The 11,445-nt window shown below is 45.1% G+C and overlaps 2 protein-coding genes across 2 annotated transcripts in view; one reads left to right on the top strand and one right to left on the bottom strand.

The window, feature by feature from the left end:
- On the top strand, window positions 1-1,334 carry ACTL7A (actin like 7A). The gene has a single exon (XM_036261845.1). It carries the CDS (start codon window positions 27-29, stop codon window positions 1,332-1,334), a length of 1,308 nt encoding a protein of 435 aa, XP_036117738.1. The 5' UTR covers window positions 1-26.
- A 5,149-nt stretch (window positions 1,335-6,483) lies between these two features.
- Window positions 6,484-11,445, bottom strand: part of ELP1 (elongator acetyltransferase complex subunit 1) — a 73,242-nt gene continuing 68,280 nt past the window's right edge. Inside the window, exons 36-37 of the mRNA XM_036261368.1 lie at window positions 9,796-9,871; window positions 6,484-6,838 (exon numbers count right to left, since the gene is read on the bottom strand). Of these exons, the coding sequence (XP_036117261.1) occupies window positions 6,771-6,838; window positions 9,796-9,871 (144 nt within the window). The 3' untranslated portion in view covers window positions 6,484-6,770. The remainder of the gene's footprint in view (window positions 6,839-9,795; window positions 9,872-11,445) is intronic.

Here is an 11,445-nt window from a genome sequence, read left to right as displayed (position 1 = left end):
CCTGAGAGCAGGCGGCTCTTAGTGGCATGTGGGCTCCACAGGCAGGAGTCTTCGGGGATGGGCCCGACAAGGGAAGGTGTGCACAGGCCTCCCTGAACACCCAGGCCCTCCAGACGGCCTCCTTGAAGGATGGCCCAGCGAAGCGCGCAGTGTGGGTCCACCGCAACTGTTCGGTGCCAGAAGAACCTACCAAGTCAGCAGAGGTCAAGGAGAAGCCCAAGGTCAAGTTGATCAAAGCGGTGGTCGTGGACCTTGGCACTGGCTACTGTAAATGTGGCTTTGCTGGGCAGCCAAAGCCCACCCACAAGATCTCATCGACAGTGGGCAAGCCCTACGCAGAGACCGCCCAAACTGGGGCCAATCGCAAAGAGACATTCGTGGGGCAGGAGCTCGTCAATCCGAAGGTTTGTCTCAAGCTAATTAATCCTCTGCGGCATGGCATCATCGTGGACTGGGACTCAGTGCAGGATATCTGGGAATATCTCTTCCATCAGGAGATGAAGATCGCCCCAGAGGACCACGCGGTCTTGGTTTCAGACCCACCCCTGAGCCCACACACCAACAGAGAGAAGTACGCGGAAATGCTGTTTGAGACCTTCAACACCCCCGCAATGCACATCGCCTACCAGTCCCGCCTGTCCATGTACTCCTACGGGAGGACCTCCGGCCTGGTGGTGGAGGTCGGCCACGGCGTGTCCTACGTCGTCCCCATCTATGAAGGTTATCCTCTGCCCAGCATCACGGGACGGCTGGACTACGCAGGCTCGGATCTGACGGACTACTTGATGTGCCTGCTGAACAATTCGGGAACACACTTCACCGAGGACCAGATAGGCATTGTGGAGGACATCAAGAAGAAATGCTGTTTTGTGGCCCTGGACCCCACTGAAGAGAAGAAAGTCCCAGATATTGAGCATATGATCCAGTATATGCTGCCAGATGGGCAAGTGATACACGTGGGCCAGGAAAGGTTCCTCTGCTCAGAGATGTTCTTCAAACCTTCTCTGATCAAGTCCATGCAGCTGGGCCTCCACACCCAGACGGTGTCTTGCCTCAACAAGTGTGACATCGCCCTCAAACGAGACCTCATGAGGAACATCCTGCTCTGCGGGGGGACCACTATGCTCAGCGGTTTCCCTAACCGTCTGCAGAAGGAGCTGAGCAGCCTGTGTCCCAATGACACCCCCCAGGTAAACGTGTTGCCCGAAAGAGAAACTGCAGTGTGGACGGGCGGCTCCATCCTGGCATCGCTTCAGGGCTTCCAATCACTGTGGGTCCACCGCTTTGAGTACCAGGAACATGGGCCGTTCTTCCTCTACAGAAGGTGCTTCTGAACTCTGATGGGGCATGGTCGCTGTGGTTGCCAGGTGTCACCCTTGCTGGGTGAGCACACTCCCCATACATAGGGAGCTGAGCCTATGTTCACTCCAGCAGTATTAAACAACCTGTTCTCATCCAGTGTTTCTCTATTTCCTGACTGAATGAGAAGAAGTTCACACCTGCAGCTCTGCCTTAAAATACACATTTGCCAACACAAAGGTGGGGGGTGGGGGTGGGGGTGGGGGTGGACGACGGAAGAAAAAGACATGCATCACAGGTTATCTGCTTAAATGGTCTTGGTAGAAACTAGCTTTAAAATGATGCTGTCTCTTGTTAGGAACTATTGCATTGTTAAAATCTGCTTGGAAGTAGGAGTGTGATGACAGATTATATGCTGTTGTGACATATAAGGTCCCCTTTTTGTTGAGAGGATTACAGATGTCCCCCATTCCCTGCCCTCCACCCCCCTCCACCCAGCCCCTGCCCCACCCCAGGTCTTCAGCGCACCATTGTCTGTGTCCATGGGCTATGCACACATGCACGAATCCGGGAAGGTCCCTTTGGATGAGCACCAGAAGTATGCTGTCACCGTTCCGTCTCCCACGCAGCACCTGAATACCAGTGTCTGGCCTCCAGGGGATCACGAGTTGTTAGCATGGCCTTGTAGACGTCTTCCTCTTACACAGGAGCCCGAAAGTCTTACTATGTCTCCTGTCCCCCCGCCCGCCAACAAGGCACACATTCAAGCACTCACAGGAGAGGTAGGCATCTCTGCCATCCCCAGTGAGGAGCCCCACGGAACTACCTCACAGCCTCCAGGTTTGCCTAGACGCCCCTAAGGCCTGCACGGCAGACCCCGGGCCCAGCCTGGTGAGTGAGCACCGCTGCCGGCACCAGCAAGCTGGGGCAGGGACAAGGGCGGCCACAGACGGGCACTGGGGTCCCCACGTTCGGCAAGGATGACAGCCTCACCTCGCAGTACTGGAGGCAGCTGGGAGTTGGGTACACGGACAGGAGAAAGAGGTATGTACTGCTCACCTCAGCTTCTGTCTAAACCACTCGTGTCCACACTCTGAGCACTCGCTGATGGTGGGATTGAAGTTTGGTTAATTCTTAACCTTTGGACCTGTCTGGCAGGGTGATAAAGCCTATGCACTCGCCTCTGAATAGTTTTAAATGCATCAAATAAATGAGGATTCCAGAGGCCTAGCCTCAGACCCCTGAAGGGTCTAAGAACGAAAGTGAAGATGCCCCACCACCCACAAAGGAGGGTCTTGATGAAGGGGAGGCACTGGAGGTGGCTCTGGAGGATGGGACGACTCTCCAGGCCATTCGAGGCCTAAATGTTTACTGTGTTTTAAAATGAAAAATACCAATTCAAGGCTAAACAACAGCAGTTTTTCCAAAGCACTTCAATGAACTCCCTCATATGAGCCTTACACAACCACCCTTGTAGAAAATAACGACCCTCCTCACAAAAAAATAAATACTTTTAGTATTTGGAAGTCATCTTAGCCCAGTGGTTCTCAAATGGGGCAATTTTGACCCCCAGGGGACATTGGCAACGTCTTAAGATATTTTTGGTCGTCCTAACAGGGGTGGGGGTATGTCATACTGGCCAAGGATATCGTTAAAAACCATGTAACGCACAGGACAGCCCCCTACAACACAGAATGATAGGACCCAGTGTCCAAGGCAGCCCTGGCCAGGTGGCTCTGTTGGCTGAAGTGTCGTCTAGTACACTCCCTCCCCCCCCAAAGTTGTGGGCTCAGTTCCCAGTCAGTGTACATATCTAGGTTTTGGGTTTGATCCCTGCTCGGGGTGCCTACTGGAGGCAACCAATCAATGTTTCTCTCTCACTCTCCCTTCTTCTCGCTCTAAAATCAGTAAACATCCTTGGGTGACAAAAAAAAACAAGGCGGAAAAATCTAATGGATACACAAGGTTGTAGAAAACAAGATTCGGCGGTGGGAGTAAATGACTGTTCAAGGACACGAGAATGGATGGACCCAGACCTCGTTCCTTCCTGCATGCCAGGACACCTCCGAGTTGTTGGAACTTGGCCCTCAAGGTCCCGGGCTTCAGAACCTGCAGGGCAGTGGAGGAGTGACCGACACTGAGGACAGCCAACACGCAGGGAGCAGAGCCTGGGGGCACAGAGGTCTCGGGCTGCCGCACACTCAGCAGCAGCTCCGGCTGGTCTCCGGCATCTTGGCTAAGTACAGTCACCTGCATCTAAGAAGTTCACGCTCACCCGGCACCAATAAACAGGAGACAAGGAAGAACCACCAAAGCTCCCAAGGGCTTGCCCAGGAGTGCTCTGGTGAAACAGAGGCGTGTGGGCCAGCACAGGCCGGGGGGCAGGGGAGCTAATAGTGCTTCCCAAATGCGTAGTTACCTTAAATTACTAAAAATCACGTTTTACTTATTTTTAAAAATACTTTCAATTATGGCCATTAAAAATGGCTCAAATGGCCCTGTCCGGTTTGGCTCAGCGGTTAGAGCGTCGGCCTGCGGTCCAGAGAAACCCAGATTCGGGTCCCGCTAAGGGCATGTACCTCGGTTTGCAGTTTGTCCCTGGCCCTGGTTGGGTCGTGCGGGAGGCAGCCAATCGATGTGTCCCTTTCACGTCAATGTTTCTCTCTCTCTCTCTCCCTCCCACTCTATCTGAACAAAAAATGGAAAAATGTCCCCGGGTGAGGATAAAAAATAAAAATCGCTCAAATGTATGCATATGTGTACACACACACAAATATATGTGTGTGTGTATATATATGGAACATGTTTTAAAATATGCAGCAGTGCTAAGAAACTATACCAAGCTATACTCACAAACATGACAGAAGCATTAGCTCCTGCCTTAGTATTTTTAAGAATGTAAATTTAAAATGCACTTTGATTTGCCCGGCCAGGACTGAGAGGTTGGGGTTCAATTCCCTGTCAGGGCACATGCCTGGGATGTGGGCTCCATCCCCAGTAGGTGGTGTGCAGGAGGCAGTTGATTGATATTTCTCTCTCACATTGATGTTTCTCTCTCTCTCTCCTTTCCTCTCCCTAAAAAAAAAATGCCCTGGCCAGTTTGGCTCAGCGGTTAGACCATCAGCCCACAAACCAAAGAGTCACGGGTTCAATTCCCATTAAGGGCATCTACCTCGGTTGCAGTTCGGTCCCCAGCCCTGGTCAGGGTTGTGCAGGAGGCAACCAATCTATGTCTCTCTCTCACATCGATGTTTCTCTCTCTCTCTCTCTTTCTCCTCCTCCACTCTGTCTGAAAATAAATGGAAAAATATCCTGGGGTGAGGATTAAAAAAAAAAAATCAATAAAATGCACTCTGATCTTAAGAGACAGTCCTCTGAAAGCTACCTCTTGAGGTCTGGGGCATCTGAACAAAGTTGACTCAATGAAACCAACAAAATAACAAAGGCTTTTTGCTTATTGCAGCATGAACTTGCTTCGGGACACAGTCCAAATTGGGGGCAAGGGGGAAGAGTTATATACTCTTTCTAGAACTTGACAGAATCTTTCCCCAAAATGAAGCACATCCCTCCTAGGAGTTTCCCCTTTTCCCATACACTGCATTTTCCCCGTGAATTAATTCTTCCTTGACTTTGCCTTCAGTTTGGAAGGTCTGCTCCTGCTGGTTGCTTCTCCAAATGAACAAATTTCCATCTTGCTCTGATGAGAGATGGTCACTGATAGTTATCTGAATGGAAAGAATTCACACAAATTCTTTCTTGTTGCTTCAATACATATTTTAAGAAAACTGACCATCCGTGAAGTCACACTATTATCAACAGACACATTTATTTCCATTTGCAGTCCATCAGCACGGTCCCCTTACTGTCATCCTCAGGAGCCTGCACCTGCTTAGAATGTCCTGTCGGTCACCATGTGTGTTTACCCCAGTCACAGAGCACTTGTGGCCTTTCAGTGTTGGGACTTAATTACAGCGAATCCATATGGATATGAATGAGAAAGTCAATACGATTTGGATGTGTATATCCAAAGCAAAATATACATATCTTTTGTCTATTTTTTTTATTTTTTGAAAAATTTCAGGCATACAGAAAAGCTGAATCATACAGTAAACACACCTAGGTTCCACAGCTAAAATTTTGCTGTATTAATAAAAGTCTTGAACCAAAAGTAGCATTTCCTGTTAGTTTATACACCGTAACGAAGATCTGCTTCGTGTATTAAAGGAGTAGAAGATATTTTTAACCTTAACCTAAGAATCAGCCACAAAACTATTGTCAAAATGAAAAAAGCTTTTTCTAGACTGATCAAAAAGAGAAAACATTCTCATTTCTTTCAAAGAAAATAGCTAAAGGGAGAGGTCAGTTAAGTACCATACAGAAAAATAAATGAAACGGTCTAGACACTGACAAAAACATTGTTAGAAGAAGCAGTATTTGGAGAAAAAGGAGTAACTTAACATCCGATGAACACTGTTCACCTTTAACTGTACATAATACGCTTCAGAAATTCTAATCTGTTCTGCTAACTCTCTAGCAGAAAACTCACAGGAGTGAGGACAGTCCCTGTGGAAATGTACTGATAGGAGGCTCAACCCAGTTATAACTGGAAGCATATGGCCAGGTAAGATATTACAAGGTAACAGCTGTTAGTATGGAAAACCTTTGAACTTCAAAGGATATATCTAGCTCTTCCTTCTGCTTTAGTTCAAGATGAAAAAGTCATTTAAAAGATTAAATGTGACTAAATGTTGGTAGCATTACTAGCCATGTTGTTTATATATAATGCTTTCCTCCAGGAACATAAAGCAATTTAAAAACATTAATGTTTGAGGTAGAAGCCATGAAACATTATTCACAATGAAATGAGGCACAAATAAATGTGACTTGTCTAATGTCCCATATGAATGAGATCTGTAACTGGGAATGAAACCCCATCTTCTGATTACTAGAAATACCAAAAATATGCTCCCAAACTGCACTAAATAAAAGAACAATAATTTTTTTTTAATCCTCACCCGAGGACATTTTTGCATTTATCTTCAGATAGAGTGGGAGGGAGAGAGGGGGGAAGAGAGAGAGAAAAACATCAATGCGAGAGAGACATATTGAGTCGTTGCCACCTGCATGACCCAACCTGGGCCAGGGACGAACCGCAACCGGGTACATGCCCTTAGTGGGAACCGAACTTGGGACTCTCTAGTCCGCAGGCCGACGCTCTAACTGCTGAGCCAAACCGGCCAGGGCAAGAACATTAATTCTTACAAAATGATGCTATATTGATTAAAGATTAAAGTTTTGCTAATTAAAACTCGATGTAAAATAAAATAGAATTGCTTGGTGTCTGCAGAGGTCTGCTGCACAGAGCGGCGCTCGGCAATACTAAGGTAGATCATCATTTTACTCTTCCTGGTTCTCAGCAGCCAGGCCTGGAGAGACAGTGGAAAGAAAACGATCTTCCTACTGAGCATCCGTCACTCCAGCAGGCTCAGTTTCCACTGGGTTCTTTTGTTCATCATTGGTGGTATCAAAAATTCAGCATCTGATAAAAAGGAAAGAGACTGTGAGAGAACACACTCTTTCTTGCGGTGGAAGCTGGGGCAGTAACTCTAATCTAAAACTAGGCTACTGCGCTCTGCACCTACAAGACGACCATCAGAAGCAGAGTTTCTGTTGCCTTACAACCTCCAGTCAGAACAAAAGCAGCCTGGAGGCCGGCCCGGAGGAGGAATTCTGTTACAGCTTCAGGTGCATGGGAGAGAAGCAGAAAAATGCCCACCAAGTGATTCAAAGTGAAAGAATGTCTTATATTTTAAATGGGTGGTGGTGGTTACAAGGCCATATTATACTAAATCCCATCAAACTATGTGTACCTCTCTGTATATTTTACTATATGTAAAATTTACCTCCATTGTAAGAGTGAAAGAAATATGAGGGCATGTATTCAATAAGTAAATTTACTGGACAGAAAACACTTTATGATAAAAGAAATTCTACAAGCACACCGATCAATAAAAATGTCCCTACTTAAAAAAGGGGGGGAGGGAGTTTGGAAGGGGAATGGTGAGAGAAAATTGTCATTGTTAGATACAACTCTCAGGCCCTTTTTCAGTTAGATTTGTGGAGTCTTTTATCTAAATGAGAACCATATACAGGAAGCAGAGATATGAGAAATATGTATATAAAAATATGTTCTGTCTTAGCAGGATTCATTATAAACTTCCCACAGTATATCTGTAGATATAAGCCATACAGACATTAAGACTTATTTTCAAGAATATTTAACGATGTGAGAAAAATGCTCAAGTTGTTAAAAACATGGTTTTCATATTTTGTACAAATACATGTATAAACATGACTAGAAATCATCAAATTGTCATTTTCTCCAACACACTTTTCTGTACAATCCAGATTTTCTTTACTAATTATATCACTTTTATAATTTCACATACAATTACTGCTCTACTCCCTCAAACAAAAAACTACACAGATAAAAAGACCAAGAGGTTTTGCTTATTGAAGACAGATACTGGAAGGCTACTTAAATAAGTTCTTGGTCAAGAGGCCCATGATTTCATGTTAATCGTGATTAAACTTTGAGACTTTATCTGTTTTTCAAACAAGAAAATAGTTATGAAAATATATTCTATCTTATTAAAAAATTAGGCATTACTATAACAGTATTTCATTCCTAGACCTAAGTAAGAATAAAGACCAAGTGCTGACTTCAGGCAGGAAGACATCACACTGACAAAGCGTATGACAGTGGGACCAGGTGTCTTGCCCTTTTCCGTGTTTGAAGTGCACCGCACAAGAAGGGTAACTTCTACAAAAATGCACTGAAGTCTTTATCAATTTTTCCAAGGACTTTTCTTTTTTCTTTTTTTTGGTACATGCCCTTAGCGGGAACCGAACCGGGACTCTGGTCCACAGGCCGATGCTCCGACCGCTGAGCCAAACTGGCCAGGGCCCAAGGACTTTTCTTAATCCCTTGATAGTCAAACCACTCTCATTTGAAGTACTTATTTTGTTATCAATTGGAACAAGTCCAACTCAGCTATGACTTAAGCACGTCTTTGATAACACTTTAATCTATTTTATAAAATCCTGCATTTTTGCAAGACTTGTGGTCGATCTGCATGGGGTTGCACTGCATTGTAAACATGAAACAGAGAAAAGGCCCTATTGAGTCCCTGGTGCCACTCCTGGGGTGTGTGAGTGTACAGTCGGCCCTCGTTTATCGCGGTCAATCAGTTCCAGACTCTACCGCGATAAATGAATTTCCGCGAAGTAGGATTCTTTATTTATACACAGTCCTTCCTCGCCGCTTTGTGCTTCGACTTTTGCAGCTTCTGAAAATCAATACAGGGACAACTATATTGAACCACTACTGCTAGTTGGAGGAGTCGCTGACGAATATTTGAGTGGAACTACTTTAGTGAGTTAATCTGTCTACTTTGGGATTATGAGAACTTCTCTTTTCCTACATGATCTTGTAGCCACAAGGACACTGATAAAATACATACTCAGATAATGAGGAGCTTCACAACATCAGACACTTTAAGGCTTAGGTGGAAACGGAAGTGCTCCGGGATAAATAAAGCCGCCCAGAACACCCCAGGAAAGGTGCGACTGGACTTGATCTACAGGTCAGCATCAGGCCAACAAGAAGGAAATGGGCCAGAAATTACACCTAAATGATTACTGAGCTGCCTCAGGTCCAAGATGAATCTGCAGCATCTCAGAAATAAGTATGCGCTGGGACTGATCCCACACAGCCTGCCAGGACGCGGCTTCTTCCAGGAAGAAGGGCGCTCGGGACGCAGTGGTGACTATCCAGGTGCACGTGTGTAGCCGGGATGGAAGGTAGTTTTTATTCCTGGTAGCAACATAAGCCATTCAAGTTAAACCTAATTTGAACCCTCAAAGGCTACTTCAAATGTCATCAAAATGCTATTATAGTTCAGCATTTAAATGAAAAACTTTCTGCATGTCACATGCTAGAAAATGTAAGTAACTAGTAAAAACTGCCATTCTAAACATATCATGAACTTTTCAAAGCTAAGAGATTGGTATTCTTGATTAACCACCTGAAGGACAAATACTCAGGTACTAAACTGATCTGTTAAAAGTTCCTAGTCAACTTTCAAAAGAAAGGCTTTAGGACTTTGAACTTTGATGGATATATCATCTAACTGAGAACACCTCCCCACAACAAACAAACATTTTAGTAAACCAGAAATCCACATGCAATGTTAATGTTCTTTGGATTTGCTTTCAAATTACACCGTCAATCCTAAAGATGATTAGAAAGGTCCAGCTCTTGCAGACTATGAAAACATCCCCAGGATGCAAATGTGTAATTGCCAAGAGCCAAAAATTATGATGCTGCAGAACCCTTAAAATTTATGTGCAAATTCAACCATTCAGACTTTTCAACTTGGACAAAGACATTCCTTCTGCTTAGTACTGTAATAATTTAGAGGGAAAAATACTAACCAAGAACAGGAGATGAAGTCTTCTGTTGTTGATAGGAAGCCATGATACTATTTGAAGTAGAATTTGGACCTAGAACCTAAGCAGAAAGCAGACTGTGTCAGCAAAGATGACCTTATACTTCTGACGACTGCAGTACCAAAGGCCAGATCTCTACCAGCCGTAGACAGCCCATCATTTTCATTGCTATAGTGTCAAACACAGCAATTCTCTTTTCCTATGTGATTTTAATTTGCCCATTTCTCCAGTCTCAACTCAGACCTCTCAATTTCCTTTCTATCAGAACCACAAGGTAATGATGGGGGTTGAATAAAAAAGAAAATCTAGGAACCTCTCTTGTATGTGAGGTTTCTCTTTCATGTATGCAGGGTTCCCATACATACTCTGCATTAAATTTGGTTATTTTCTCTTGCTAAAAAAAAAGGAAAGAAAATCTACACCCATATATGCCTGATCCTTTCCAAATGAGAAAGCCAGACCCTGAGGGGAGAAGGACGAGTACAAGAGCTATAGAATACAAGGAGTATCAAACTGTACTCAAAGATTTGTGGAAATTTTTATATTAAGATAAAAAGGTGCATATCAGGGAATAGAATGGAAATTCGGCACGTGTTCACAAGGGACTTCACAGGAATTCTACACCTGCACAAGCCTAAGTGTGCACACACCAAGCCCTCTGCTTTGCCTTCATTCAGTTCTGCAGGATGATGTGCAGGCAGCCCCCCTTGGTGGCACCCTGAGCAGCAATGTCACATGACTCATGGTATTCTGCACATATGCCATTATCGTACTTTAACAACTAAAACAAAACCACAACATTCCTGGTCATTTTCCCTAAAAGACTCATAAAGTTGGTGACTTAGAAGTTAGTATAATCTGAATAGAAGGGGGGGGGGGACATGGAGAAGCATTATAAATTGCTAGCTTTGAAATCACTAGTTTTATAGGTGATCACATTTCTTCTGGGAACTACCTATTATAGTAAATTTAAGTAGTTGTGAGGGTAATGTTTCTTAGTTGCTTTTATTTTTATGGTTTATAAGATGCTTTTACATCTATCCTCTTATCTAATGTTCAAAACATATCATGAGCTCTGGCCGGTTTGGCTCAGTGGTCAGAGCATTGGCCTGTGGTCCAGAGAGACCCGGTTCGGTTCCTGCTAAGGGCGTGCACCTCGGTTGTGGTTTGTCCCCAGCCCTGGTTGGTCATGCGGGTGGCAGCCACTTGATGTGTCCCTTTCACGTCACGTCGATGTTTCTCTCTCTCTCTCTCTCTCTCCCTTTCTCTCCCTCCCACTTTATCTGAACAAAAAATGGAAAAATGTCCTCAGGTGAGGATAAAAAAACAAACACAAAAACATATCATGAGGTGCACAGGGAATGTACTATCCCCGTTTGTAACGGCCCCATCGAAGCCCAGTAAACTTGTGTGTTTCTAACCAGTGAACTGATTGCCAACCTCTCCGAGCCCCAAGCCTGCCCCAAGCCCACCCTCCCACGTACTGCTCGGGTCCTGGGGCTGGGGGCCTGAGAAGACGCCCTTGTCAGCTGGCGCCACACCAGAGGGAGTGCAGGGCTGTACGCCGTCAGCAGCTGCTCATTCCGGATTTTGTTCATTTCGATACCCTGAGAACCAGCCTCATTATGCCCAGCA

The sequence above is a fragment of the Molossus molossus genome, unplaced genomic scaffold (genome assembly GCF_014108415.1).
Source record: "Molossus molossus isolate mMolMol1 unplaced genomic scaffold, mMolMol1.p scaffold_m16_p_14, whole genome shotgun sequence".
Classification (NCBI taxonomy): domain Eukaryota; kingdom Metazoa; phylum Chordata; class Mammalia; order Chiroptera; family Molossidae; genus Molossus; species Molossus molossus.
Note: the sequence above shows the minus strand (reverse complement) of the source record. Positions and strands in the feature narration are given on the sequence as shown.

What these genes read in the sequence shown, in the direction of transcription:
- ACTL7A (XM_036261845.1), top strand. Translation starts at nt 27, where the DNA reads ATGTGGGCTCCACAGGCAGGAGTCTTCGGGGATGGGCCCGACAAGGGA.